At 40.5% G+C, this 27879-nt stretch overlaps 1 protein-coding gene across 1 annotated transcript; it reads right to left on the reverse strand.

Annotated features, from left to right (window-relative positions):
• Positions 1-85: 85 nt before the first annotated feature.
• Positions 86-27879, reverse strand: LOC131264623 (uncharacterized). Its single transcript, XM_058266895.1, has 4 exons — positions 27691-27879; positions 1110-1338; positions 933-1024; positions 86-580 (listed from the first exon to the last, which is right to left on the reverse strand). Exons 1-4 carry the CDS (start codon positions 27877-27879, stop codon positions 86-88), a joined length of 1005 nt encoding a protein of 334 aa, XP_058122878.1.

Below are 27879 nucleotides of genomic sequence, written 5' to 3' on the forward strand. Positions count from 1 at the left end.
GAACACGTTTACAATTAAAAAAAAACACAACGTAGGAAATAGAGGTAAACAACATTTATAACATTAAACACAATACACATAACAATCACATCGCTTGCCTTTTGGCCTTCACATCGTCCTCGGCCTCCAGCATGGCTCGCTGAATCCTCGACGTCACCTCCTGTTGTTCCTCAGGCGTGAATCGTCTGAGGAATTCAGCGACCCAGCGACCGAAAGTGTTTTCCGGCGAGTTTGCGTTGGCCACGGTCGCCTCCATTAGCTCTTTGAGGACCTCGTTCACTTCACTACCCTCATTGATCCTTCGCCGTTTTCTTTGATGGTTTGCGGGGGTTCGGGCAGGAATGGAAGGTGGAGGTGTATCGTCTAAGGACGTGGAAGGAAAGCTTGAAGGTAAGGAAGATAAACGGTTTGATGGTCCAGGACAAGGAGAGAGATTATCGGAAAGGGACTGGGGGGGATCTATTGGCAACATGGAGCAGTGGTCGTCAAAGCTATCAGGAGGTGATGTTGGAGTCGGATTAGCAGGAGGAGCAGAAGGATTGAGGGAGTGCAGAGCGAGGTCCTCATCGTGCTCGTCAAGCTGAAAAGAAAAAAAAATATTTACAAATATTAATAGCAAATTGATAATAAACTTGAGCAAACAGTTCCTCAAGAAATACTTACTCTCCGCCATCGTCATTCGATAGGATCGTTGATGGAAACTTAGTTCAAGGCGACTGGCGGAACAACGATCATTTGGAAAATCTACAATTTATTCCGACACGTACACCTGATCGTCTAATGAACATTCGTAAGCATATGGTACACGATTTAAAAAACAACAATTATTACACTGAACAATTAACGAACTAATCAACTAAGACATACTCAACAAATCAGGTACGACTGTACATATGCCTAATACAATTTAACAATAAAATTATTTTACATACCGTATCAACGTGTCCATCGTCCTCCAACACATTTCCCAGAAACGCCATGGCCTCGTACGCGAACCATTTCGGTCGGTACACTTCCGAGTGTGCTAAACATTATATATATATATGTTTTGCAATTAATAAATTTTATATATGTATAAAAACATAACATTATAACAAACATCAACTTACCAGCCCCTGTCTGTGTGGATTGCCGAACTTTTGATCGATACGAACGGTAGCTCCCCAGCAGATTTTGCCACAAACGCTTGGCTTCTGCTACCGGCATATCGACCTCCACAGCGATGCTTGACCAAGCGTCGTTCTGCGATACCTTATTTTTATAATGTTTTAGTTTTTTATTATAAACGACCGGCCGTTTCTCCACTGCCGATATCAAGCGGAGGCTTTGTTCTACGTCCTAAAATAAATAATATATATGTAAGAACCGTAATCTTACACTAACCGTTCATATTTTTCATAAAAAATGTCCGTTCTCACCTGACGCGCGTACAATCTCTTTGATTCGGTTCCGCTCATCTTGCCTTGTTTACCAGCGAATTCCGGATGAATATTTTTAGATGAAATTAGCTGGAGAATTCAAAACCACATATATTAACAATAAAAAAAATACAATCGCACACACAGTTTGAGCACGAAAGTCACTTTACTTTTTTAGTATTTCGCAGTTATTTGTTGTGCTTCTTTCCCACTTGATCCTTACGTGGTGCCGCTTATCATTCGAGTGACTTCCCGCTCTCCAGTTTGCCAAACCCTTTATCTCGGGAGCCCTTTGTTGTTATCCAGCATCCATCACATAATCCCCTTATGCATTTGCACCGGGTGCCACATTGCCGAAAAAAAAAACCTGCCTAGTAACCTTAAAATCCAACGGAAATGTAATTTAGTTTCATCACAGGCAGAGACGAATGACCGTGGAGGTCAAAGTCTCTGAAATTAAAAAAAGTTTCATCACTGGGAAATAAATCTCAAATTAAAAATTATAGCTATAAAATGACAAAATATTACCGTAACTACAAAAGAAACACGTAAATTTATCACCATATGTTCGTTTATTTTGTTTTTGAGATTTGTTATGTTTACATTTATTTCTTTTTCGTCTTCTTCTTCTGACGCATTTGAGTTTTCGGTTAGCTGCCAAAAACTTCGCGGGTGCAGTTTTCAGCTCACGGAGCTGAAAAGTTTTTGACGTAAACTTCTCGGTTGCTCCCCTCTTCTCGCCGAAAAGTTTTTGAGTTTGCGGGTCGTGTAGCGGGGCTCGGAGACGTTGCGAACTTGTACGCGCGAACAATTTGACAACCATGCATTGCCTATGTTCAGGAAAGGAAAGGAAGATATCCTCTTATATAAAAAAATATTATTTAAAGTCTTCGATAATTGAATTTTACATTTTTTTTATGTGGCACGACATCCTCAAGTGGGACAAGGCCTCTCTCCGAGGAGAGTTTTCGGTGACCGAAAGACGGTATATTATAGATCGGTGGTCAGCCGTTCTTAATGCCGGGGGGTGCCAGACTCGAGATTCGATTCCACACCTGTGGCGTGGTGTTTCCTCGCGCTACCGCTGCGCCATGGGCACCAAATTTTACATGTACAAAACTATATTTTACAAAGTCTTATCTCTTCTTCTCTATATCTATAAAAATGAATGTTTGTATGTTCGTGATGCTAAAACTCAAAATCGGTTGGCCAATCTTTAATGACTTCGTATGATTTGTTCCTTTTCACTCAAGGAAGGTTTAGGAAAAAAGAGAATTTGAAAATTCTTAAGGAAAAGCCAAGGAAAATTCGGTAAATACGCCTTTTTTCCATGAAAAAATAAAAATTTACCTTCTCTAACGTAAACGGTTGGACTTGTCGGAACGAAGTCTTCTGATGATTTGTTTCTTTTGGCCCAATAAAAACAATGCAAGTTGTAAAAATCATTAGGAAAAGTCAGAAACCCAGAAAACTCGATAAATGCTCTTTTCCATAAAAAAATTGAAGCTTATAAAAATGAGTGTTTGTTTTGTTACCGCTAAAACTCGAAATTGGCTGAGCCAATCTTGACCGATTATTTGTTCGTTTTTATTAATGGAAGGTTTAAAGAAAAAACAACTTTAATATTCTCTAATTAAAAGCCGGAAAATAGAAAGCTTTGTGAAAATTGCATTTTTCATACAATAAAATCAAATATACGATGTATAACTAAAACTAAGAAACCGCTTGGCCAATCTTAACGAAGTTCTGGGATGATTTTTTCCTTCTTACCCATACTGATTAAAATTGTGACAAATCATGAGTACGAATTCACAGATCATCGAATAATTGCATCTCGATCAATCAACAAGCGATCGCCTAGCTCACGTGAAGCGATGCAATCTTGCATCGCTCGCATTTCGGCCACGGGTCAGTGTACGCGGGGAACCGGGCGTTGGCAATAGCGCAGCCCATCGATCACCGTTGATCGGTGTAGAGTTCCACGCGTGCATTGCCCTGTGGCCTGTTAGAGTAAGACGGTTGGGCACGGGAGGGAGTGAGCCCAACCGAACTAGCCTTTAGTTGGGCGGTGTAATCCAAGGTCCCGATGGACCTTGGGACGCACCGCCAAATCAGTCAGTTGAGCACAGAGAATAAACGACGACTCCCTCTGAAACCCGGCACGCTACACACGTATATTTTGGTTCTGGTAGGTGTTGAATGTATTATGTTGAGAGGCAGCGGAGAGGTTTGTTGCTAAACACATATTAATGTTGAGTATTTAGGGTGTTCGAGATAAATTTGACAGTTTCTGAGGGTGTAGGAAAGGAAATTTTATCAAATTTATGTTAAATAGTAAAAAAAAAATTTTCTACAAAGTTTAGCTTACCATGTTTGCCGCATTTTTTAGTCGAAATACCCCCCCCCCGCGTCGATGGCCGCCTGCACCCGCTTCCGGAACCGCGCGCAAGCCCGGACAACCATGTCTCTTGGGAAGGCCGCAAACACGGCCTTTATTCTGGCCACCAGCTCCGCTTTGGTATTGCAGGACGCCCTGTTGGTGTCCCGCTCAACTGTGCCCCACTCAAAGTAATCAATAGTATTAAGGTCAGGGGAGCTGGGTGGCCACCGGCGTGACAGACCCTTCTAAGATAATGGGAGCACCCTTTGCGCGTTGATCGCTCCTATTAGACCGTTCGCCGCACCTTTTAGCGGCAGTCATTTTTCCGAGCCTTTTGTGAGCGCTTTTGTTCAAAGAGTCGATTGTAGAGGTGGATGCTCCATTTCGTGGTTTGAATTTTCCGTTACGTATCAATATTTTCGAATATTTTTTGTTTAGCTGGAAAGTTCTTTAAAATGTCTCGGGAAATTCTTTCTGAAAATTGTAAATGAAAATATTAATTTCCATAAAGAGCTTTAATATTTATTTTCATAAAGGTCGCCTTTTCAAAAACATTCTTATTTACAGTTGTACATTGGGTTTGGTGCATATTTACTCCATAATTGCTTCCTTTCTGAGGCATTTTGTGATATATGACCACATATTGCACATATAGCATGGGAAATCAGATGGAGTAATTAACGAAGCTGCTCCTGCGATGGCGTTCATCAGCTCCGCTTCGTTCTGTGGATTGGACCGTCGAGTAATTCATCATTCATGCGGCATCATCAATGGAATACTGCAATTGAATGACACTTTTTCCTGAAGAGACGCTGTGGAAGTCCTTCGGTTCCAGGTTCAGGTAGTCATACGGTTCGCTAAGGTTCCGTACGTCTCACCACGAAATTCGTTCGTCGTCTTCGAGCTGGTTCACAGGACGCGCATCACCACATCGTTGTAGCTCACCTCGCGCTGCGTCGCTTCAACCGGTGTGCTTCCAGTTTGAATGTCCCAGATAGTGACCTGCCTGGAAAACAACCCATCGGCCATCTGCGTCGAGTCCAGGACTCGAGAGGAAGAAATCCTCTAGGAGATTTTATTTATGACTCAATGATAGGGTTGTAGAAATCGCTGTACCTAGAATAACAGTAGAAGTAGATTATATAGAAAAATAAATAAGATTAATAGCTGGACATACTCTATGAGTGCTTGCTAGAAATGAAAAATGTTGTTACCTGCATAATCCAAATATTATTTCCAGGTTTTGTAGAAGAACGTCTCAGTTGGCCAAGCGGTCCAGTTACCCAAATTACACCATTACCATTACCATGTATTCAAAAATGTCAATGTGAATAAAAACTTCTGATCATTTGAAATTAAAAGTAGTTAGCTTCATAGCTTATTCCATCATCACCCAATCAGTTGCCTCTTGATGAACTGTTTCAATTTAACTCGAGCGTCAAATGCAAGCACACTTCGTAGTGCAATTTGAACTCCACGTAGACTACTTAAACTCTTACTCTATGAGAAAAACGATTTCGAAATCCCTTAAAGCCCTTAAGAAGATAGGATAGATAAACTAAATGCTGAGGGTTTTGGCACCAAGCCGGCAGACCGTGGATCTAAAGTGGATCCTATTCTACACTTAACAAAAAATCATTAAACATTGTTGTACTTCAAAAAAATAATTTCTTCAATTTTTTAAGTACTCAATCGATTTCTCCTTTCTGTTGAAATTTGCCCCGCCTTAGAAAATCATCTTTCACAAGGTACTGACGTTGCTGGAATGCAAAATGTTTGTACCATAAGCTTGTGTAGATTTGGATATCTGTTTTTTTCCACCACAGCAGGGGATCATCGCTTCGATTGACATATGCTTCTTTTACATAGCAATCAATTTCTTTTGTGGCTACTGCAAATGGGTGGATTTTACTAGATATGTTAATTTATTCGTTATCATAATCCTCCTATAGCCTCCTATTTGTAAAACTATTAGATGAAGACCCTTGTGGAGCTTCATGTGGATCGTCATTTGTATTTCGTATTTCCCGTTGTACTTTTTCTATGATTTTTTGGCGAGTTTCTTTAAGTTTTTCCTTATCTGATAAAAAACCATGCTCTTTATGTCGAGGATCTAAAAAAAATGCCCTAGAAACTTTATCGAAATTTCGAAATGGCCTTAGTTTTGTTCACATATGTTTGTTTGCATGAATGTACTGTTCATACAAGCGTCAAATGACAGGAGAAGTGTCAATCATGTGTTATGTCGCGATGGTGACAAGGGTACACCTTCTATATGTATGAACTTCGATTATCCGAATAAAAGCACGGCGAACGCTCGGCTCAGTGTCAGTCGTTTGTGTATCAGCCATTAAGAACAACACGCTGGGTATTTCGTGCAAAGTTCAACAAGTTTTACGTTGCTATCATTAGCAGCAGACATTCGAGCAACAAACAAATTTTTGGCATTAATGTCGAACTATTCAGCATGCTTGTTATTTTATTATGTAAAATACGACACAATACACCGCACATTGAAATCGTAATATATTTTTCAGCCGATACATCCTGTGTAGCCAAATTGAAATTTTCTAGTACATCGACAGCTTACTGAATAGTTACCCAGTCTTCTTCAACTAAGTTTGTTTTAAAGCTTAAAAGAGTTACATACAGCATCATATTCTTTTGCATTTCAGCGAGCTATAATGTCGCTTTTGTGCTTTTTTTGAAGTGCACTACCGTCCTTTTCACCTCATCGATTAGAATTCTTATGGAATTATCTAGACTATTTTTAACGATAAGGTTTAATGTACGCGTATGTAAACATGTCACGTGTGGCATTTTCAAATCTGATACTGCAGTTTTCATATTTGCTGCATTGTCAGTAACGACAGCAGCTACCTTGTTACTTAAACTAAACTTTTCTAAAACTGCTTTTATCCAGCCTGCTAAATTTGCTCCCGTATGGCTTTGCTGAATCTTCGAACATTCTAAGAGAACAGATTTTAGAGTTTCATTACTATCTATAAAGTGGGCTGTTATGGCATTAAAGCTACTATTGTTGATGTTCGTCCAACCATCAGTAGTTTACGCCGCTGATGTGGCCGAAGAAACCATTTTTTTGACATGTTCAACCATGTCTTGATACATGCTCGGAATAAGGGATTTCGAAATCGTTATTCACCCGGGCAAATCGTAGTTTCGATTCAGTTTGTGAACAAAATCCACAAAATCTGGCTCTTCCACAATAGAAAAAGGATGATATCCCTTGACAATCATTTTTGTCAGTTTCAAATCGATTGCCCGTTTTGAATCTACGGTTAATATTCGTTTCAGAAACGGCTCTATAGACATGCATGATTGGGTTGATGTTCTAATCGCTATTGGTTCTTGTACTTCTGCAGCAGTACTCGGGACTGCAGAATTTTCAGATCCCACAACTTGTCCAACTGTCTTGGGAATACAACATCTATTTTTTGGCACGTGGGGATGCACACGTTCCAAATGTTTCTTTAAATTCGAAGTGGTATTTGAGTAACTGTAATTTTTTTTACAGTAACGGCATTCCGCTTGGCCTGTCGATTTCGGCACGAAATGGAGCCAAATATCGGCTGTTCGGGTCGAACATGGAGACATTTCTATAACATATTAAATTAGATAATTTTTAATTATTAGATAGGCGCTAATAATAATAATATATTCAAATCCATTAGTAAGGATTTATCAATAAATATCCATAAATCAACAATAACTATAAAAAAATAAGAAAATATCAATAAATAACTAACTCACCAATATTTTTAGGATAAGTACTGAACTCTGCTGCTTTATAGCTTTCTAAAATGAAAAAGAACATATGAAAAATCTTTCTTTTATCTGTGAAACGTTTCGAATAATATACAAACCTGTCATAAAAAATGTATGTATACAGGTTATGTTGTGATGAAACTTCTTCTTCTTCTTCTTCTTCTTCTTGGCGTAACGACCTCTTGATCATGCCTGCCCGTTAAGGGCTTACGAGACTTGTTTCCCTATTGTACGTGGATAGTCAGTCCTCTCGTACAGGGGAGGGTCCGGTCTCGGTTGGGATTCGAACCCACGCCGTCGAGGTGGTGAGCCCCAGCGCTCATGGGCCGATTTTCTAACCGGCGCTACCGCTCGGCTGTCGCGGACCCCCGATGAAACGTTATGCTTTCTTTGTTGACACCAATCAATCGGTACACTGCTAATAAACCAAGTAAGGTAAGGTGGGGCAGGACGCGCCCCTTAAGCGAAAAACATTATTCTCTTCTATTCCTTTCATTAAAAAGTCTCTAATTTTCAAAGTTAGATAAATAAACATCTTTTTTATGTATGAAAAATATCAAACACTATATCAAACTAATCAATTTCATATTACATAAGATTTTCGAAGGGCCTTTCAGTTTTTGCTCCGCTGACAATAGTGGGGCAAGATGGCCCAGCCGGTGGGGCAGGACGCGCCACTACGTAAACATGGGGCAAGATGGCCTAAAACAGACAGGAGATGGACCAAGGTTGCTTGTTGAAAGGTTAGTCTATGCAGAGGCACTAGTAAACAGTCGATACTGAGCCCATGTAACCCACATTGGATTGATATTTTTGATGTACCATTCAAAAGACAGTTTGGGTATAAATTCGTTGCTGAATTCCGAACAATTATTGAATATTTTCACGGATCTGTTTTTGGCCTTTTGTACAACCGCCTTAGTACAACCTTTACAATTACATCAACCTTGCAGGTAGCACTTCTGACAGAGTCAAAATTTGGCGTTTTGTATTCCAGATGATCTGTGGTTTGAAAACACAGTTGAATATCATAAAAAATTAACACAAATTTCATATGAAGAACTAAAAACAATTCGTTTCTTATGAAACTCACATGGCATGTTTAATATTAGACTTATTTAAATCAACAATGCGTTGATAATGGAGGCACCGTGCGACTTGCTCTTGTTTTAATGGTGCGTCCTGCCCCATTGTTTACATTTGGAATGCTAGGGCGTCTTGCCCCACCTAGGCCGGCGCATCTTGCCCCACTCTGAGGATCGTCCGTTTTATGTAATTTATTCAAAATTTTGAGAATTTTAAAACAGTTTCTCTTCGGTATTCGTTAAATACCATTATCAGGTAGTAAAAGAAGGCCTCGGTGTTTAAAAAATATTATATCAAAGCATGCCATACCTTACATAAAAGTGACAAAATATTAGATCATTTAGAGTCAATTTGGTTTTTTCTCGTTTTCATTTTGAAATGGTTTTTTCGTGCAGTGAAATTTACATAGTCTGTAGTAGATACGTTGATGAACATATTCTATTTCTTAAATTATTTTTAAATGGCTTAATTCAGCGAAAAACAGGCCGGGGCATCTTGCCCCACCGGCGCGTCTTGCCCCACCTTCCCCTACAGTAATTATTCCAGTACATACGGATAAAACAATTAAGAAACAAACCTTTTTCAAAGAATAACTGGTGTAACAACTAATGGTACCGTTTTGTACTGAGCAAAACAGCTCACCATGAATCAACCTAACTTAAACCACCAATCACAGTATACGCAAATACCCACGATGCACGAAATATCTATGAAGTGTAGCTTTCTAACACGACAAAGAACTCATAAAAAATCTATCTTTTATCCGGTAAACCTCTCGAACCAACCGTCTTTGTTCCCTTTTCTTAGCATAAACCTAGCTGATATGTTCAATATTACCTCCTGATTCCATATTTTTAATGCAGGATAGATACGTCTTTTCATCGTTCTCTTCCTCTATTTTCATCTCTATACGCTCCGTCATCCTGCAAATTATCTGCTCCAGCGTCCGGGATCCACCTCTTATTTTCAAAGGGGTAGGTGGACATAGAATCAAGTGGTCCAAACCTACAAACCTCATCACTGACATGTATAAGGTTATGTTTGTTGCTGGTCAGATGGTTTCTGCTATATATGTATATTGCTAAACTGCTAGACGAACGCTGTCAGGAGGGTGCCAGCGTATTCCCAATATTTTTTATAATGATTCGACGAAAGCATGTTTATTGCACAAAAGAATAGCTTAAAGTGGTGAAAAGCATCATCACTTAACATTTCTGGCAAGATAGCTTTACTAGCGTAGTGTAGAAATGTCCGCATTTCAGTGCCTTTCCATGACCGCGGTTAATTTCCGATGGGAATTCCATGCTTTTTAACGCCTTAGAAATATGTTTCTGTTGCTCAGATTTCCATGTAGGATAAGGGGACAAAGCACCATCCACCCATCCCTTGAGTAACTTTCGCATTACCCCCTGGTCTATCAAATGAAGCCTGTCTCCTACTATAACGTCCTGCACTACATCAAAATCCTTAATATCTAGAACTGGTGAGGGACGTAAATAGTGTTTGGCATACTGGCCGCTTCGGAATTCCTCGTCGGTACGATTGTCTGCATGTATGTCCTCGTTGATCACCTTCTGGATTCCTTTACATGAATGCCCACGCACTTACATTTTTGGCAGGCATGTATGGCATTATGATAAGCCACTCCTGAAATGATATTAGTGTTGCATTACTACGTTAGTTTCATAATTGAGGTTGAATCGATTGTTTCAGCTCACCTTTGATAAATGCACGAGCTGGTGTATCAGCAATGATAGCTCTTAGCTGAATGCTGTACAATTTTTCTAGGATGTAGAGGCCATTCGAAAGGAGCTCATTTAGTTCATCTACTAAGCAACGCAGGTACTCCTCACAGTTTGTTGATTTGGAGACGCCACAAAATACGCTAACAATCAAAACTGGGGCTCTGACAATGTTATGCAGCTGCATCAAAATTGGCCACAGTTGCGTTGGTACACTTTTATGCATCGGGAGTACATCCATTGACAGATTAATTTCGATTCCATCAACAGCAGGTTTTATTTTACTACAAGCAAACAAAAATGTTTAAATGTGGTTGCACGCTACCTAAATTCATAAAAAATTACCAAAAACAATTCTGCAGCGCGGTTTTTATGCCATGATACCATAACTGTCCTCCCGCGAGATGCGTGATTTGTTTTCCCACGCGTACCGGTGTCTTCAGAAACGTCCTGGCGTCCTTTGGAACATAAAAATTTGTTGTACTTCTAATTAATAGAAGCAACAAACTTAAGTGCACATGAGAAATGTTTGCCATAAGTGCCCAGTTACGTAAACCGCGTTGAAAGCTTTCCTCATCGGTTTCCAACTGATCACCCATGATCTCGTCGTCATCTATTGCAACAGGAGCTTCAATGCCTTGGCCAGCGCTTGATACGGTTTCTCAAATGTTTATCAACTCATTGATTAATCTAAACTTTCACCACACTTGCTTACGCACTGATCTTTATCACATACCATCAACTTGATTTTCACTTGAATCGGTATCCTCTAACGCACGCTTTTTTGCACGGCACATTCTAGCCAATCTCCCGCTGCTCTTCAATTCTTCCAAACAGAAAGACATGTTGTGAAAGACGTTTGATTCGAGATTCAATTTGATACATTTGATGCGACTGTCTCGGAAGGCTGATAGAACGCTCTAATTTGGTGCGATTTGAAAAACTTTAAAACAGCTGATCCCGAAAAAAGAGAAGAAGAGAAGAAATTAAAAAATGCACAGGAAAACTCCGCACCAGAAAGAGAAAGCGATTCGCGCCTCTTATCACGTTGACAAAATTGCTACTGCACACACGCAGATGTACACACATGTACGAACGGTCGAGCGAACGACGACGAGAACGCTAGACACGCTGCGGGAACGGTTGGTGCGAGTAGAACGTGAGGAGCAAGCGGAAAGGGAAGTGTTGATGCGGGAAGGGAAGTATTAATGCGGGACGGTGCGTTGCATCGAACCCAACGGTGCACGATGCAGCGAAGCCGGGATAAAAATCAAAAATTCATTTTTGGATTTCAGAAAAATGACATATGTTTTCTTAAACTACAAGATGAAACTAAGAAATGACCCAAAAACTAGAGCCTCTGTTCTTCCAGGTTCTGAGAAACAGCCCGTCAAAGTCAAGGTTTGTGAAAATATTGCGTGAAAAATTGAAAAAAAAACCATCAACTTTGAAGGTCTGTAACTCCTATAATAATGGTTGGAATCGAATTTCAAGTACAGTTTTTCAAAGCTATATTATCATGCTTTAAAATTGTTGACAGTTTAAGTAAATTGAAATTGAAAGCCACAAAATATTAAGCATTGTTTCGCAAAACTCCTGGAAATTTTTTCAATTTTCTGTCCTTAACCTTACGCCATCGCTAAGGATTGTGAAAGATTGTAATATGATGCATACCCACTTATAGTCTAGAATGTTTTGTAACAATAAATGATATTTGCGCATACGCGCGCATCTTTAGGTCATTCTGTACTTTATATTGACGCGCCGGAACTTCTCTCGGGGCTCTGTTTATACGTCCCTGCGAGAACACTCCGTGCTAGAACGCTACTTGACGTTGAGGTTCGTCGTACCCGTTTTGGATCCTCAGACCCGTTTCTTGTTATGTACCGCGAATTTAATGCAGTCTGTGATCGTTTTGAACCTGACATGTCTAGATCCGCGTTTTTGTTTTCTATTCGTGGGGTGCAACCGGTCACCCGTTAGATGTAAATAGTATTAAGCTATGTATTGTACTAAACTTAAACGCTTCAAGGGGGCCAAATATGGTCCGTTGAATTTCAATAAAAATTACAAATTACAAATTACAAATATGTGAAGCTTATAGTTTATCACCTACTAGGCGTCTCCATCATGCCATATGCAGCATCATGTGTGGTAAGAAATATATGAAATTCTCATTCAATCAAATATAGGTCGATGATCGTATCGTAAAAATGTGAAGCAAGGTTGTGGTTGAACATCACGTGAAAGGGAAAAGACAAGCTAAGTCAATGGCAAAGAATGAAATTTGGTTTGGTTTGCTTTGAATGTATTAGGTCGCTTTTTCTTGTTCTACAGCTCACAAACCCATCTTTTTAAACCCAACCTTTCTATTAATAATGTACCCTACACTAACATTTTGTTCTGTTTGTACCCTTACCTGTAAAAGTTGAAGTTAATCTTCAAGAGTTGGTGAATCACACTGCGTGTAGAATAATTGAAATACAAAAAGCAGAAATCTTGCGGTACCTTTCATCTTCTTTGTGTGATTCACTAAGCGTCGTATTATCGCGCGCGTGGGGCATTGACGGATCTAGTGGACACAGCATTTACAATCAAACGTTTCACTGTTCCGAAGAAAATACTGCATCAGACAGTGAATTACTAGTATCGGCATTAACGCCTATCCGTCTTTCGTTCATTAGTGACAATTCAGATATCATCTGGATAAACTTGAACCAACAGAAATGAACAGTGTAAAGCACTTATAAAATGGATTTATTCCAAATCCTGAGAATTTATCTGTTGAGGAAGCAATCATAGTAGCCTTAGCTTGCGTTGAAGTGATTGAGTCTTAAGCTAGCAGCGAGTGGAAGCAGTCGTTTCCTTCAATTAATAAAAGAGATTCTAAACCACACATTCACATATTTTGGGCATATGGGCCCAGAACGTCCGGAAATGGAGGAATCTCGTGTTCGTGTATATCTTTTCGACGGGACAAATTTTTCAAATTGGAGCTTTCGGATTGAAGCCTACCTGGAAGAATTGGGATTGCTTCATTGTATTGAGAAAACTTTAGAAGAAGAAGCCCCACCAGCAAGAACCGTTTCGATCGCGAACCGGTCACGCCTCCGCCGTGGATCAGAAAGTGACGCATACATCAGTCAAATTTGCCGTTGCACTCGCACCGCCGGCGTTCAAAATTTCCGGTTGGGAAACGAAGTAACCGATTCGATTTTGTACCGAGCGCTCGTTAAAAATTGCATACCTGTAGGGACTCTGCATAGAAATCGTATGGGAAACGGTATCACCGATTCGAATTGTATATGAGAGCGAAGAATGGAGAACGTAACATGTATGCATGTTCTTTGTGTTCGCGCGTACGCCGCACGTTTTTTTCATGCATTTGTTTTGTTTATGTTCCGTTCTACCATTCGATACAACGAGCAGTCGGAAAGAAATCTATAAGAAGTTTTAAAAATGCATAATAAATAAATTCCAAAACATACCGTTACGGTTTAGCGTAGCTAAACACAATCCGAAGACATAATGTTAACCAGAAAAGGATCTTTTCAACTCAGGTCATAACTCCTAAATCGCTTTACAACTGATGGAGTTATGAACGATCAAAGATCAATGATTTTGAAAGCATTTGCAACATTGCCATATGGTTTTTACAAAACAACAACTGGTAAAAAGATGTCTCTTTGGACAAAGATGGTACCTGCGAGCAGAAACCATGCGTTTAACACGTTGTTTGAAAAAATCGGTCACAGTTCAACATCAATGAAAACAACAAGCGCATACGCCGTACTGTAAAACATAAGCATTTGTAACAAGAGCAAAGTTCAACAAAAACACGATCGAGTCATTTATAATATCTATAAGTTAGCATGAAAGTAATGTTGATGAATTTAAAATCCCGACGACCGCGTTGAATTTTTAATCCAACCACGCACTTTCTCGTTTTCAATCAGCAAACAAACAAATCACAACTTTTCCATTGCACCAGGCTAAAGTAGTGTCAGGCTCAAAGCACCTTCTGTGAATGCGCAATCAAACTATATGCATTTCCTGTACTTAAAGGAAAGGTACAAAAGAACGGTATTATTTTTCTGGCCTCGATTACTCCTCTCGCGTAGATGCTAGATCCGATATTGCAGTATGTTTTGCAACAGTGTCACCAACACTGAATAATTGAATGCATACCAACGTGTTGTCCAAAGACTTCATGTTTTCAATAACCCACTCGATCGATTTTCATTATACAAACGCATCACTAGACGAACTCCAATATTACAGTTAGGCCATGTAATATCGAACCCCAAGCATTTGTGTTCATAGGAAACTTACAAAGTAACGATAATTTGTCGGGCAGTGATCTTTTTTCTATGCGCCCGTGCAGTTGCTACAGCAATACAAGCGTATGTTTTGCAACAGCATTACCCACGCAGAATAAACAAATGCAATAATTGCAATAATTGCCGAAATAAACAAATGCAAAATAATATTGTGGAATTTCCAACCTAAACCCAAATTTTACATCAAGAACATTAGCTTGACGAAATCTTTTCTCTTTAACATTGGCATCACCTGCTTGAAGCCATCATAATACAGGAAAAAATACCAATATAGATATGTTGCGAATTGCTAACGTTTGAAGAGGAAACCGCGCGAGTGAAAACTAATGTTGGGATCAAAACTAGCGTAGAAGACGCTCTGATTTCCTCAATTGAAAAATCCGATCCGAAGCCGATTTCTGCATAAAAAGCATGGCAACATGGCGGTGCTGGGTGGCAGGAGAGAAGGAAATACTGTGAAATGTCTTGTAAATATCGTTATCATTACCCGATCCATCCGGTCTGTTAAACTTTGGAAGCTAAGTACGAAGAAAAGTTCCTTGTGGAAAAATCATAGCTTTGAAAATCGTTATCCCACATTGCATCATATCCGCTGGCACATGGTATTATCGTTTTCCTTTTTTTCATAATGAACAGAACTTGTTACATTATAACCACCTTTGCATCGTTTTGCAACAATTTTACACCAACAACACTAGAAGATTCCGGGTGGATGATTTTAATTGTTATAGTGTGTGTTTGCCTTCACATCGCAGTGGTGTGACCGACCGAATGGTATAACGAGTGTTGTATTCTGTCTGGAATGGTTTGAGACAATTTTTGCAAGGGCACATATTTACACATTTGGGTTGAATTTACGGGCAGAAGCAAGGGTCTGAGGGAATCTTCGTGGAACTTTAAGAGTTGCGTTTTGAAAAGTACTTGAAGTTTGTCCAACACCGCAAGACGCTATCTACCACCGTTTGGGCGCAAAAGCCAAAATACATGTTCCCATTGAATCTCACAAAAATCATTGACATCAGTACACAATGAGATAACGCGCATTCGATTTCTTGAATAAAAATTTTTTGGTCAAAAAATATATATTTTTCGAATAAAAAATGACGACCATCAATTCAATACATCCCTGATTGCACCTTGACTACATCACTGACCGGGCGTCTCCATAGCCAAGATAATCTATCTTGTTTGTTTTTTTTATTAATTTCGTCCGTTTAGTGTGTGAACCTCATGTCCCAAACTCGTTGATATATATTGGGTACACAACGTGTTGGATTTATGGTTGGCAATAGCCTACCTTGTTTCCAGTATTTCTTTCAGATTCAATCATGCCATTTTAAGGGTTCGGGACGTCAACAGCGCTACATACACGACGACGATGCAAGAGCGAACGAGACGAAAACACATGTGCGGCCAGAGCCAACATCCCAAATACACGTCCATTCCGCAGGAGCATCAACTGCCGACTGACCGACCCGTCTCCGACCGCTGAGTGCGAGCGTACGCGCACACGCCAGCGAAACGAAAGAGAAGAGATAGGCAAGACAAGAACCGATATGGGGGAAAGCGTGGGAACTTTTTTTTTGCGGTTTTGTGCGTGCCTTTTGCATACTGATCCCCATTACCCGGGACAAAACGGGGTTTCTCAGCTCCTTCAAGTATGCAACACGGTGTAATCGGTATCGCGGGTCGAATGAATTCCCCCGGTTTGACTGGACGACCGTTGAGAGAACCGTTGAGACAACCGGGATCCATTTTGTATGGAGAAATGTTCATTTTGTGTTGGATGGGAGATTTCTACCCGGAAGTAGCCGAAGATTCAGCGGCTGTAAAAAAGGAAAAGGAGGAAAAACGGGCTAAGCGGAAGAAGGAAGACGCTAAGTGTTGCTACGCAACAGGCTTTCTTTCCGCCGGCAGGAGAGATTAGACACACATCTTTCTTGAACACTTCTATTTTATTTTAAAGAGTTAAAAAATTAAACGTACTTTCTCCGCTGCCCGAAATGAAAGACCCGTTTGTCATCTCCGGTGCATCTTTTATCGCTTTCGCATGCGTCACGCGACAACCTCGGCCCTTGACCTTTTAGCCGAGTTTCGGGATCGGGCGTTGCCCCATTCCCGATCAGCTGTGATCGCCGCTGTCCGCCCTCACTCATACGCCTACGCGCCACTGCACCGACTCTATGCGATCTATGGGAGCGATCCCGCAGCGCCCTCTTTATGTCATCATTAGAACTATTTCGATCGGACCGTTGCAATACGCAACACTAAGTGTAAGTCCGTCCTTATCCATCAAATAGCGGACTCGCAGCTTGAGTATATTCGCGGGAAAAAATCACCCAAGGCAATTTGGACTACACTGCAGAGCACTTTCGAAAGGAAAGGAATTTCAGGGATATTTTATCTATTGAAAAAGCTGGCAGGAATGAAGTACGACGGAGGACAATCGATGGAAGAATATATTTTGGACTTTGAAAAGACCATTCGGGAATTGGAGTCGGCGAACATAAAATCCGACAAACCAGTGGTAGTATTCTTTTTGCTCCAGTCAATGTCTACTGCGTACGAAAATCTCATCACGGTACTTGAGACGTTACCAGCAGAACAGTGTACTTTGGAATTTGTAAAGTCGCGGTTGCTAAGTGAAGAAACTAAGCGAAAATACGGTGAAGCTAGACCGGAATCGAGCTCAGCATTTGCTGGAAATACTAGAAAAACTGGAAAGTTTCAATACAAGTGTCACGGTTGTGGAAAAATTGGACGCAAGCGAGTTAATTGTCCAGAATTATCGAAAAAGGAAAACAGCAGTAAAAATTGGAACAAACCGAGGAAAAATAGTAAGATATACACAGCGGATACAGGCAATGAAATTGCATTTTTATCATGTAATGCTACACCAACTGAAGGAAGAATTCGCTGGATCCTAGACAGTGGAGCATCGGAGCACATGGTAAATGATAAAACATATCTTGAAAATTTACGGAAATTGGAAACACCAATCATGGTCCATGTAGCGAAGTCAGGAGTATCACTTTCAAGCAACCTGGTCGGCGAAGTGAAAGTAGTATGCTCTGTAAATGATAAAAATCAAGTGTGCAGAATATACAACGTCTTGTATGTTCCTGAACTCTCCGCCAACTTACTATCGGTAAGACAATTAACAGAAAAAGGAAATGAAGTAGTTTTTGGAAAAGAAAATGCGCGAATAACACGTCAAACGGAAGTAATTGGTTTTGCAAAGAAGAAGGGTCGGTTATACGAAATAGAAATGATTGTTCCGAAAATCGTATCTGCATTGTCCGTAGATCAAGGAAGCAACATAACATTATGGCATCGACGGTATGGACACATTGGAAATGCTGGACTGGAAAAGCTTGTACGAGGCGAAATGGTTGAAGGAATCGATATTAGTGGAATTTTGAAACCGCAAAAAGAAGTTTGTTCTTCCTGTATGATGGGAAAACAATCCAAACTACCGTTTAAAAAATCAACTGAACATCGAACTTCTCGTCCGTTGCAGTTGGTTCACACTGATGTCTGCGGTCCTTTTACACCAGCTTCATGGGATGGAAAGAAGTATTTCATCACTTTTATTGATGATTATACACATCTGACAATAGCATTCATACTAAAGTCGAAAGAAGATGTCGTGGATGTTTTTAAAAAATATGTAGCGATGGTCACGGCACACTTTGGCAGTCGAATCAGCAAATTAAGAAGTGATAACGGCGGAGAATGCATAAATGCTCGATTTATGCAATTCTGTGAAGAAGCTGGAATTTTGATGGAGTCGACAGTGCCATATACGCCACAGCAGAATGGCGTTGCAGAACGAATGAATAGGACTATCATGGAACGTGCCCGGTCAATGTTAGATGATTCAGATTTCAAACGATCAATGTGGAATGAGGCAGTTTTGACTGCAGTATATTTGATCAATCGCAGTCCAACTTCAGCGCTACAAAACAACAAAACGCCGTACGAAATGTGGTTCGGAGAGAAACCAAACGTATCTCGTCTGAAAATTTTCGGAAGTAAGGCATTTTGTCTCATACCAAAGCAAAAGCGAATGAAGCTTGATGCCAAAAGCCAAATTGGTTATATGGTCAGGTATGGAAGCAACGCATATCGAGTATGGGATCCTGTGAAAAAGAAGATCTTTATGGCTCGTGATGTGGTTTTTCAAGAATCGAAAAGCAAAGTTCAAGTGTTCACTGAGGATCACCTAGTGAATGATCATGTGGAATCACGAAAATTGGAAATAGTACCGGAACAATCTAGCGTGGAATCACTTGAAAAAGAGATCTCGGAAACACAGAAAGATTCGATTCAGGACAGAAGGGATTTCTTGGAAACGGAAAATCAAGAAGTGGAACTTCGAGAGACGGAAGAAGAATACAATAGCGCGGTATCGGAATCGTAAGGTGCCTGAACGCTATAGTGACGAAAAGTTTGCAGCTTTTGCATTACATGCGGAAAATTACGTAGACGCTTTACCGGAAAACATCAACGGTTTGCGAGAACGTGATGATTGGCCACATTGGAAGCGTGCAATTGAGGATGAGATGCAAGCCCTCAAGAAAAACGAGACGCGGAATTTAGTGGATCTACCAGTCGGTGCAAAGGCAGTGCCCTGCAAATGGGTATTTAAAATTAAATATGCTGATGATGGATCCATTAACAAATATAAAGCGCGACTTGTGGCTAAAGGTTGCTCTCAAAGAGAAGGTTACGACTATCAGGAAACTTATGCCCCCGTGGTGCGAATGACAACTGTAAGAACCTTATTGGCAGTGGCAGTTAAGCAAAATCTACATTTGCACCAGATGGATGTACGTACTACTTTTCTCAACGGAAAATTATCGGAAACTGTTTATATGCGGCAGCCACCAGGATTTGAGAGGAGGAAAAAGGTATGTCGTTTCCGCAAATCCTTGTATGGACTAAAGCAGGCGCCGCGTGCATGGAACGAACGTTTCAATTCATTTGTGCTAAATCAAGGATATCGGTGGTCACTTTATGACAGTTGTCTTTACACTAGGATTGTTAATGGTGTATGCATTTATATGGTATTGTACGTCGATGATATCATTCTGGCATCCAGTTCAATGGAGGAAATTTTGAATTTAAAACAGCTTTTGAAAAATGAGTTCGAGATGGACGATATGGAGGAGTTAAAGAACTTTCTCGGCATACGAATATTACGAAATATAAATAAGGGAATATTGAAATTAAATCAGACAGCTTCATATTTCGGCATTATTGCAAAGGTTCGGAATGGAGAATTGTAAACCGGCATCAACTCCTATGGAATCGAATATCAAGGTGAAAAAGAAAAAGGATAGTGAACCAGCAACAGAAAAACCGTATCGGGAACTTATTGGATGTTTGATGTACCTGATGCTAACGTCGCGCCCCGATATACTACTGTGTCCAAAAAGTAAGGTGACATTGGATGTTAAATTTTGCGCGCCAAAAATAGCCCCTTGTTTTTATTTTTCGTATGTCACTATGCATGTTTTTGACAGCTGTGCCAAGTTTCAAGTCAAAATATCAACCCGGCTAAGAGCAGCAATTTTTTAAATTTGGTGCTACCTGTGTAATCCTCGTTGGGTAAAGATGTCTAGCACGAGCAACTTTGTTGAGCAGCGCTCGTGTATCAAATTCTGTTTGAGAAACGACATTACCGCTGCAGAGACGTTGAGAATGTTGGTAAAAGCATTCGGCAGGGTGGCCACTCAACCGGGAAAACCGGGAAAACCGGGAATCAGCCTTGAATTTAATTTTTCCGGGAAAAAAACCGGGCAAACCGGGAATTTCGCCGAAAAAACCGGGAATATTTTTCATATAATATTTTTTTGAGATTTACATATTTTATTCTCGTAGCGTAATTATATTTTCCTTTAAAATTGTCACTACATTTCAATTGTTAAGGGCGACATTTGTTGTCAGCTGTTTGAAGGTCCAATGTATCCATATTGCGTTTTCGTTTCTTCCAGTAGTGCCGGCGTAGAGGCAAAGCGAGAAAGCATGATGATTTTGTCGCCAGGGAAGCAATGTGTACGAAAGACAAACGCATCGAGGGTTAACATTCGTAACATGGTAACGGGGATTTCCAGTTGAAATTGTAAAAGCATTGATCATCTGTTTAAACACTCGATATGAAATGGCAAAGCAACCAAATGTCTTTGTATATGCTTCAGATAGTAGCCAAAACAGTTACTTTAAATCTAGTAAATCTACTAGCTGAAAAGCTAATCGCTTCCTATGATATTGTACGAAAATATTCACAGCGTTCAAATCCGTCCTTTGAAATTTCAATTGCAAACTCCTGTCCTTCTACCAATATTTCCTGATGAGATCCTTTATCCTGTTGAGTTTATAAGGTTGCTTGTTTCGGGACGATCGCACGCGGTGCAATCTCTTGCTTCACTTGTTATGAATGTGTCACTATTTATATGCTTGCAGATATACGGAAATAATTATGTATGTTTCATTCTATTTGTCAGCAATGGTTTGATATGGATAAAGGTTTTTGTTTTACCTTTAACTGTTAACCACTCTCTAGCTGGTGTATTGGTTGTTTTGGTATGGGATCTCATTGTATTGCGGCATTCGCTAGACGAGTGTGCTGATCAGTTTTTATTCTTGGTGAAATGTAGCTCATTTGAGTTGTTGGTGTGTTTGCATAAAATTTTGATAACGTGAATCATTTGTATCGACGTGTTTATGAACGTGTCTTTTGATAGAAATATTAGAAGATGTACAACAGGTATGCTACATCTCCCTTCTTTTGTTGAAAAATGTTATGATTAAGCAAATTCTATGAGCGAAGGAAAAACATTTTTCATTTCTAATTTTGAGCCGAATTAAAAATTAATTTGTTATTTATGTCATTAATGAAGTTGTTTTTTAACATTTTTATAAGGATTTTCTTTTAAAATATATACGCTCAAGCAATGTGTGTTGTTGCAATGAAAGTTCAGTTTACGATGCTCTATAATCCCAAACCGTATGTGAACAGCCAAGTTTATCTACTATAAGCTATCGAAATGTAGTGAACCTGCATAAACTAGAAAAAACCGGGAAAAGCTGGGAAAAAACCTGGAAAACCGGGAAAAAACCGGGAATTTGAAATCATAATCTGAGTGGACACCCTGATTCGGTGACAAAACAATGTCAAAAAAACAAGTGTACAAGTGGTACAGTGCATTTAAGGCTTTCTCAAACAGAATTTGATACACGAGCGCTGCTCAACAAAGTTGCTCGTGCTAGACATCTTTACCCAACGAGGATTACACAGGTAGCACCAAATTTAAAAAATTGCTGCTCTTAGCCGGGTTGATATTTTGACTTGAAACTTGGCACAGCTATCAAAAACATGCATAGTGACATACGAAAAATAAAAACAAGGGGCTATTTTTGGCGCGCAAAATTTAACATCCAATGTCACCTTACTTTTTGGACACAGTAGTAAGTATAGCAATCAATATTTTAAGCCGTTTCCAGAGTGGTGCTACTGATGTACACTGGAATTATCTGAAACGTGTGTTACGATATTTGCAAGGAACGAAGAATTATTGTTTGGAATACCATCGTGAAGCTCGAGTCGAACCAATCTTAGGGTTTGCTGATGCAGATTGGGGTAGCGACATGGACGATCGTCGTTCAACCAGTGGTTATTTGTTTCAAGTTTACGGAAATACGATCTCTTGGACTACACGAAAACAAACAACAGTGGCTTTATCCTCCACAGAGGCTGAGTACGTATCATTGAGTCAGTCATCGTGTGAAGCAATTTGGTTGAGGAATCTGCTAAGCGAATTTGGAATAGTCATAAATGTTCCATTGGTAATCTACGAGGACAATCAGTCATGTATATGCATAGCAGAGGAGCCTCGTGACCAGAAAAGAATGAAGCATTTGGATATAAGGTACAACTTCATAAGAGAATGTATTGAAAATGGTACCATGAGTGTGAAGTACATACCAACCAGCGAACAAGTAGCAGATATGCTTACAAAGAGTCTTTCGGCAGGAAATTTTGAAAGACATAGATTAACTTTGGGTGTTCGAAATCCAGAAACTGTCGAAAGATCTGTGCTTGTTAAAGAGGCTATGATTGAGAGAGGGTGTTGAGGAAGCAATCATAGTAGCCTTTGCTTGCGTTGAAGTGATTGAGTCTTGAGCTAGCAGCGAGTGGAAGCAGTCGTTACCTTCAATTAATAAAAGAGATTCTAAACCACACATTCACATATTCAACTTTATCTTATGACTTATATACCACTACACTGCACTGTTGGATGAGAATTTTCGAATGCTTGCCTCATATTTTGTACAGAATTTAATATTTTTTTTTTTGAATTTATAAACCGGAAGGTAACTTAAAAATTATAAAAACATGTATAATCATCGAAAAAAATTGTATTGGAAAAGATGTACAAGGAATTTGGTGTTAAAGTAGATGAACCAAGGTGAATGGGTGGAAATAGTACGACGGGAAATGTTTGTCGTCGGGCTTTTTCAAACATAGAAAAATTGAGCGATATTTTGCAAATAGAAACAGAACTCATAGAATGGTTTCGAAATATTTTAAAAGCCATCAACTGTTCACAGCCTTGAAATCCAAAAACTATTAGTATATATTGCAAAGACACATACATGTTTTACATACATCATTACAATTGGTACAAAATGCCTTCTACTGTCCACAAAGTTCTTGCGCATGCAAATGTTCCAGCACCATTGGGATCCTTAGGAGAGGAAGCAGCAGAAGGTAGAAATAAAATATAAAGAAGGGATAGAAGAGAACACGTCCGTCAAATGTAACGAGAATTCAATATTAAAGACATTTTTATGAGAGCATTACAATCATCCGATTCATACATTTCAACAATATCTCTGGCTAAATCGTTAAAAAATTAAAAATGAATCCCATACCTAGACGCAGTAAAACCCTTTTTCGTAGATTACAGCTCCTCAAATAGTAATAGTCCCTTGCCAATTAAAAACCAAGAAGATAATGGTACAAGTTCAGAATATTCAGATAGTAGTTCTTCGTTAGGAGACGTTATGTCCGCGTTAGATGCTTTGATTATATATGAATTGACAATATTTTGAATGATAGTTTGTAGTAAATTTAGTTTGTTTTATATCAAACTTAAAAAAATCTTTAAGTTAATATAAAAAAGAAAATTGAAAAAAAAAATGCACCCATAGAAAATTCCAAAAATTTGTGGTTTTTGCAGCGCCACCTGACGGGAATGTCCTGAAACATCATAATTTTGTGTAATATAATAGTATTACACGATATTACAATGAAAAAATTGCAAAACATTTGATTCCGAATTTTTTCCCGGCAATTTGCTCTTTTTGCTCCATAGTGCGGTGGGAGCAAAACGTGAAGAAAAAATCGAACCGATCGGCTTTCGAATCGTTCGTGCGCAGCTTCTAGAGCGGAAACAACGGGAGGTAGCATGAGGAGGCAGTGAATTGCTCGAAACGGCCTACAACCTCAGCCGATCCGAAGCAAAACTGCTCGAGCTCGCTGAGCTTGTGGACTGGAAGGGACCGAAGAGCGTTGAAATAGAGACAGCATGAACATCGCGCAGGCTCGTATTGTGAACCAGAGCGTGATGTTATCATCAATAGAACTCATTTTCGTTTGCAGGGTCCTATTCGTGTAGCCGGTATCTCCCTTGTCCAACATATGGATAACAACCTGCTTAACGTACACGGCACACAAGCGCTTGAACTCGCGAACGTTTGCAGCCTCGGCAATCTCTTTAGGCATGCTGTTATACCATTGTATACCTTTACAAAACAAAGAATTTTTTGCAAATATGCACTGTCGAAAAGTTTGACATTCTAGGATCATGATCCCTTCGAGTGTTGTACCGATGCACGTTAGAACCCCTAACTAATCTTTCTCCAAGGTACCTCGGCAGCAAGCCCCTCAGGAGTTTGAATATTATTATCATAGTCTGGTACACTATCCGCTGCTAAACCGACATCCATTCCAGGACATCCAGCATAACAGAAGACGGCGTGTACCGACTAGAACACAACACTAACCTCATTACCCTATTTTGCACTTTTTGCAACCTTTTGAGCTGTGTCCGATTGCCGAAAAACAATATTGATGGACAAAAATCAATATGCGGTGAGATAATTGATTTGTAGAGGTGAACTTTCCCAAGCAGGGAGTCCGTGACAGCCGAGCGGTAGCGCCGGCTAGAAAATCGGCCCATGAGCGCCGGGGCTCACCACCTCGACGGCGTGGGTTCGAATCCCAACCGAGACCGGACCCTCCCCTGTACGAGAGGACTGACTATCCACGTACAACAGGGAAACAAGTCTCGTAAGCCCTTAACGGGGCAGGCATGACCAAGAGGTCGTTACGCCAAGAAGAAGAAGAAGAACTTTCCCAAAAAAGTTAAGGTTGTTCCCCAGTCTACTTATCACCCCACACTTCTTTGCCACCTTACCGATGACCTGATCAATATGTGCACTGAATGTAAGTCCGTCGTCAAGAATGACTCCCAGATATTTGACCTGGGAGACTCGGTCAATTGGTTCCGTGTTGATGGCAATGGAAAGCTGGCCGATCCACTCCCTCCTCGACATCACCATGTAGTGTGTTTTACTAATGTTTAATGCGAGTTTCTTGTATTTCAACCAGCCATCCAGAGCCACCAAGTCTGCATTCAAAGGGACTCTGCCTGTTTGATGTCCTTTCGTGATATACATATTAATGTGTCAGCAGCAAAAAGATTTATCTCGCAGGAACGTAAGACCTGCTTCATGTCATTTATATACATGATAAACAAAATTGGTCCAAGTCTGTGGAACCCCAAGGGTGTTCTTAATGGGATCTGAAACAGATTTTTTGAAAATTGTCCTCTGGGTTCTACCTGTTAGATAATCGCTGAACCAACTGAGTTCCTTCCCCTCAATACCGAATCGTCGAAGTGTTGTGAGCAACAAGGGTCTCGATATTGTTTCAAATGCCCGCTTTAGATCCAAGAAAACTGCAAGCACCGGCTGTCCACTGTCCATCAACCCCTTCCACTTCGCAAGCACCAGGTTCAGTGCAGTTTCACAGGAATGTCCTTCCCGATATCCCGACTGCTCCCGAGCCAGCAGGCCGTTCTGATCCAGGTATCGAACCAATTGGTCTTTGATTACAACCTCCAGGACCTTCTCGACAGTGTGAAGCATGTTGACGGGGCGGAACTCTTCCGCCTTGATAGCTCCAGTCAGTTTTGGAATAGGTATAACCAATGACTCCTTCCATGTCTCCGGAAAAACACCTCTCTCCATCGATTGGTTAATCAAATCCAGGAGTGTCTCCCCCGCTACATGAAAGCAATCCTGCAAAGTTTTTGCATTTACATTCCCTATTCCTGCCGTTTTGGTCAGGTCAAAACATATCTGCCTAAGCTTGCTCATGTCTATTGGTTGAAAAGAAAATCTATGCCTGGGAGTATCAACTTGTCCCAGCTCGACTGGTTGCGAGAATAGCGAGTGACGCTATTCACAAAAGGTTGTTGAACCCTGCTGCGATCACCGCCTCATCGGACTCGAAGCAGTTATCGAATTTCACGCATGAAGCGGTATTCTCGTCGGGTTTCAACATGCTTTTAAGAAGTTTCCCAATTTCCCTACTATTACCCTGATGCTTGCTAATTTCCCTATTGAAGTATTCCTCACGAGTAGTTTTTAAAGACCTACTGTACTCGTTTCGTAGCTTAGTGTACTCACACCAATGTGAAGCCAGATTAGTCCGAACAAATGTTTTATACACTTTGTCTCTTTTCCGCTTTAGACGTTCCAGAGCCAACGTATACCATCTGCCAGAGTATCTAGTCTCCACGGTCCTTTCATAAACTAAACTATTCATAGCACTCTCTAGTATATCCTTCAATAGATCTGCAGCTTTCAGGAAATTTGTAGTTTCCCTCTGTAGTCCCAATGTGACCGCCTGACAAAGACCCTCTTTACAGTACCTATTCCAGCATTTAACTTGTTTTTGAACTGTCCTGAAACGTTCATCCTTCAAGTTTAAAAGCAAAGTTTCATGATGAGATATTTTTGCACAAGCATCTGTAACCACGCTAATTGAGTCTGTGTTACAGTACACATGGTCAATCAATGTCCTGCTATTCTACGTAATACGAGTAGCTGCACTAACCTTCTGCTAGGCACACCGAGTCCATAAGTCTCCTAAATGTTTCGGATTCCGCATCATTGAACCAATCAATGTTGAAGTCCCCAATTAAGACAATCTGTCAAACCAGTCCTCCAGAATTTCGACAAATCGTGAGTCACCTGAACTAGGTGAGTGATACAGAACGCCATAGTTTGCAGCCGCCATGCCTCGAGTCTCAGTGAACCCCAAAAACCAGTTGCCTTCCAGTGACTCAATTAGAATCACCTTCAAGACAAGACCCCCCCCCCCCCCACTTGTGTGCCCTGTACCCCGGTATACTAAACTGATCAAATGCTTCGCACTCCGTTATATGCGTTCCAGATAGAAGGACCAACGCGGGTTGCATCCTTTCTACCGAGTCGCGTAACAGAACATAGCTTGACGATAGGCCAGCTACATTGCAATACATGATTTCATATCGCTGCCCTATCTCCAGCAATCTCTGCTATTGGGAATGCTTAGCAATCTGAGATACCTGTTTTTTGTATATGGGGCACTCGCTACTAAAAGCAGCATGTTCCGCGCTCCCCCTTGAACCCGCCAACACGCAGTTCACACATTTTAAGGCCGCCGACTTACATTCCGACGTCCTGTGTGCACCACTGCACCTAGAGCAGGCGTCCTCCTTATTGCACTCGGTGCTCTTGTGCCCAAACTGCCCGCACCGGAAACATCGCAATACATGAACAGAAGTGCTTATCGCACAACTGTCAAAACCTATTTTGACCTTTTTGAGGTCCTCTAGACATTGTGCCGATTCCTTGTCCACATCGATCACGACATTGTACTTCTGGTACTTGTAGAACCTAGTTTCGTACATTCCAACAAGCTCCAGTGTCGTGAACGGGATCCCTGCATTCTGTTCTTTCAGAAGTGCAATCACTTCCTCGTCAGAGAACTTCTCCGTCATCCCCAT

The sequence above is a fragment of the Anopheles coustani genome, chromosome 2, assembly GCF_943734705.1.
Source record: "Anopheles coustani chromosome 2, idAnoCousDA_361_x.2, whole genome shotgun sequence".
NCBI classification, from domain to species: Eukaryota; Metazoa; Arthropoda; class Insecta; order Diptera; family Culicidae; genus Anopheles; species Anopheles coustani.

Excerpts from the sequence above, each read along its gene's own strand:
- LOC131264623 (XM_058266895.1), bottom strand. The coding sequence starts at position 27,879 with ATGGGGATGACGGAGAAGTTCTCTGACGAGGAAGTGATTGCACTTCTG. Across the intron at positions 1,339-27,690 it reads GTCTAGAGGACCTCAAAAAG|GACGTAGAACAAAGCCTCCG; the intron begins GTCAAAATAGGT and ends TATTTATTTTAG. Across the intron at positions 1,025-1,109 it reads ATCCACACAGACAGGGGCTG|CACACTCGGAAGTGTACCGA; the intron begins GTAAGTTGATGT and ends TATAATGTTTAG.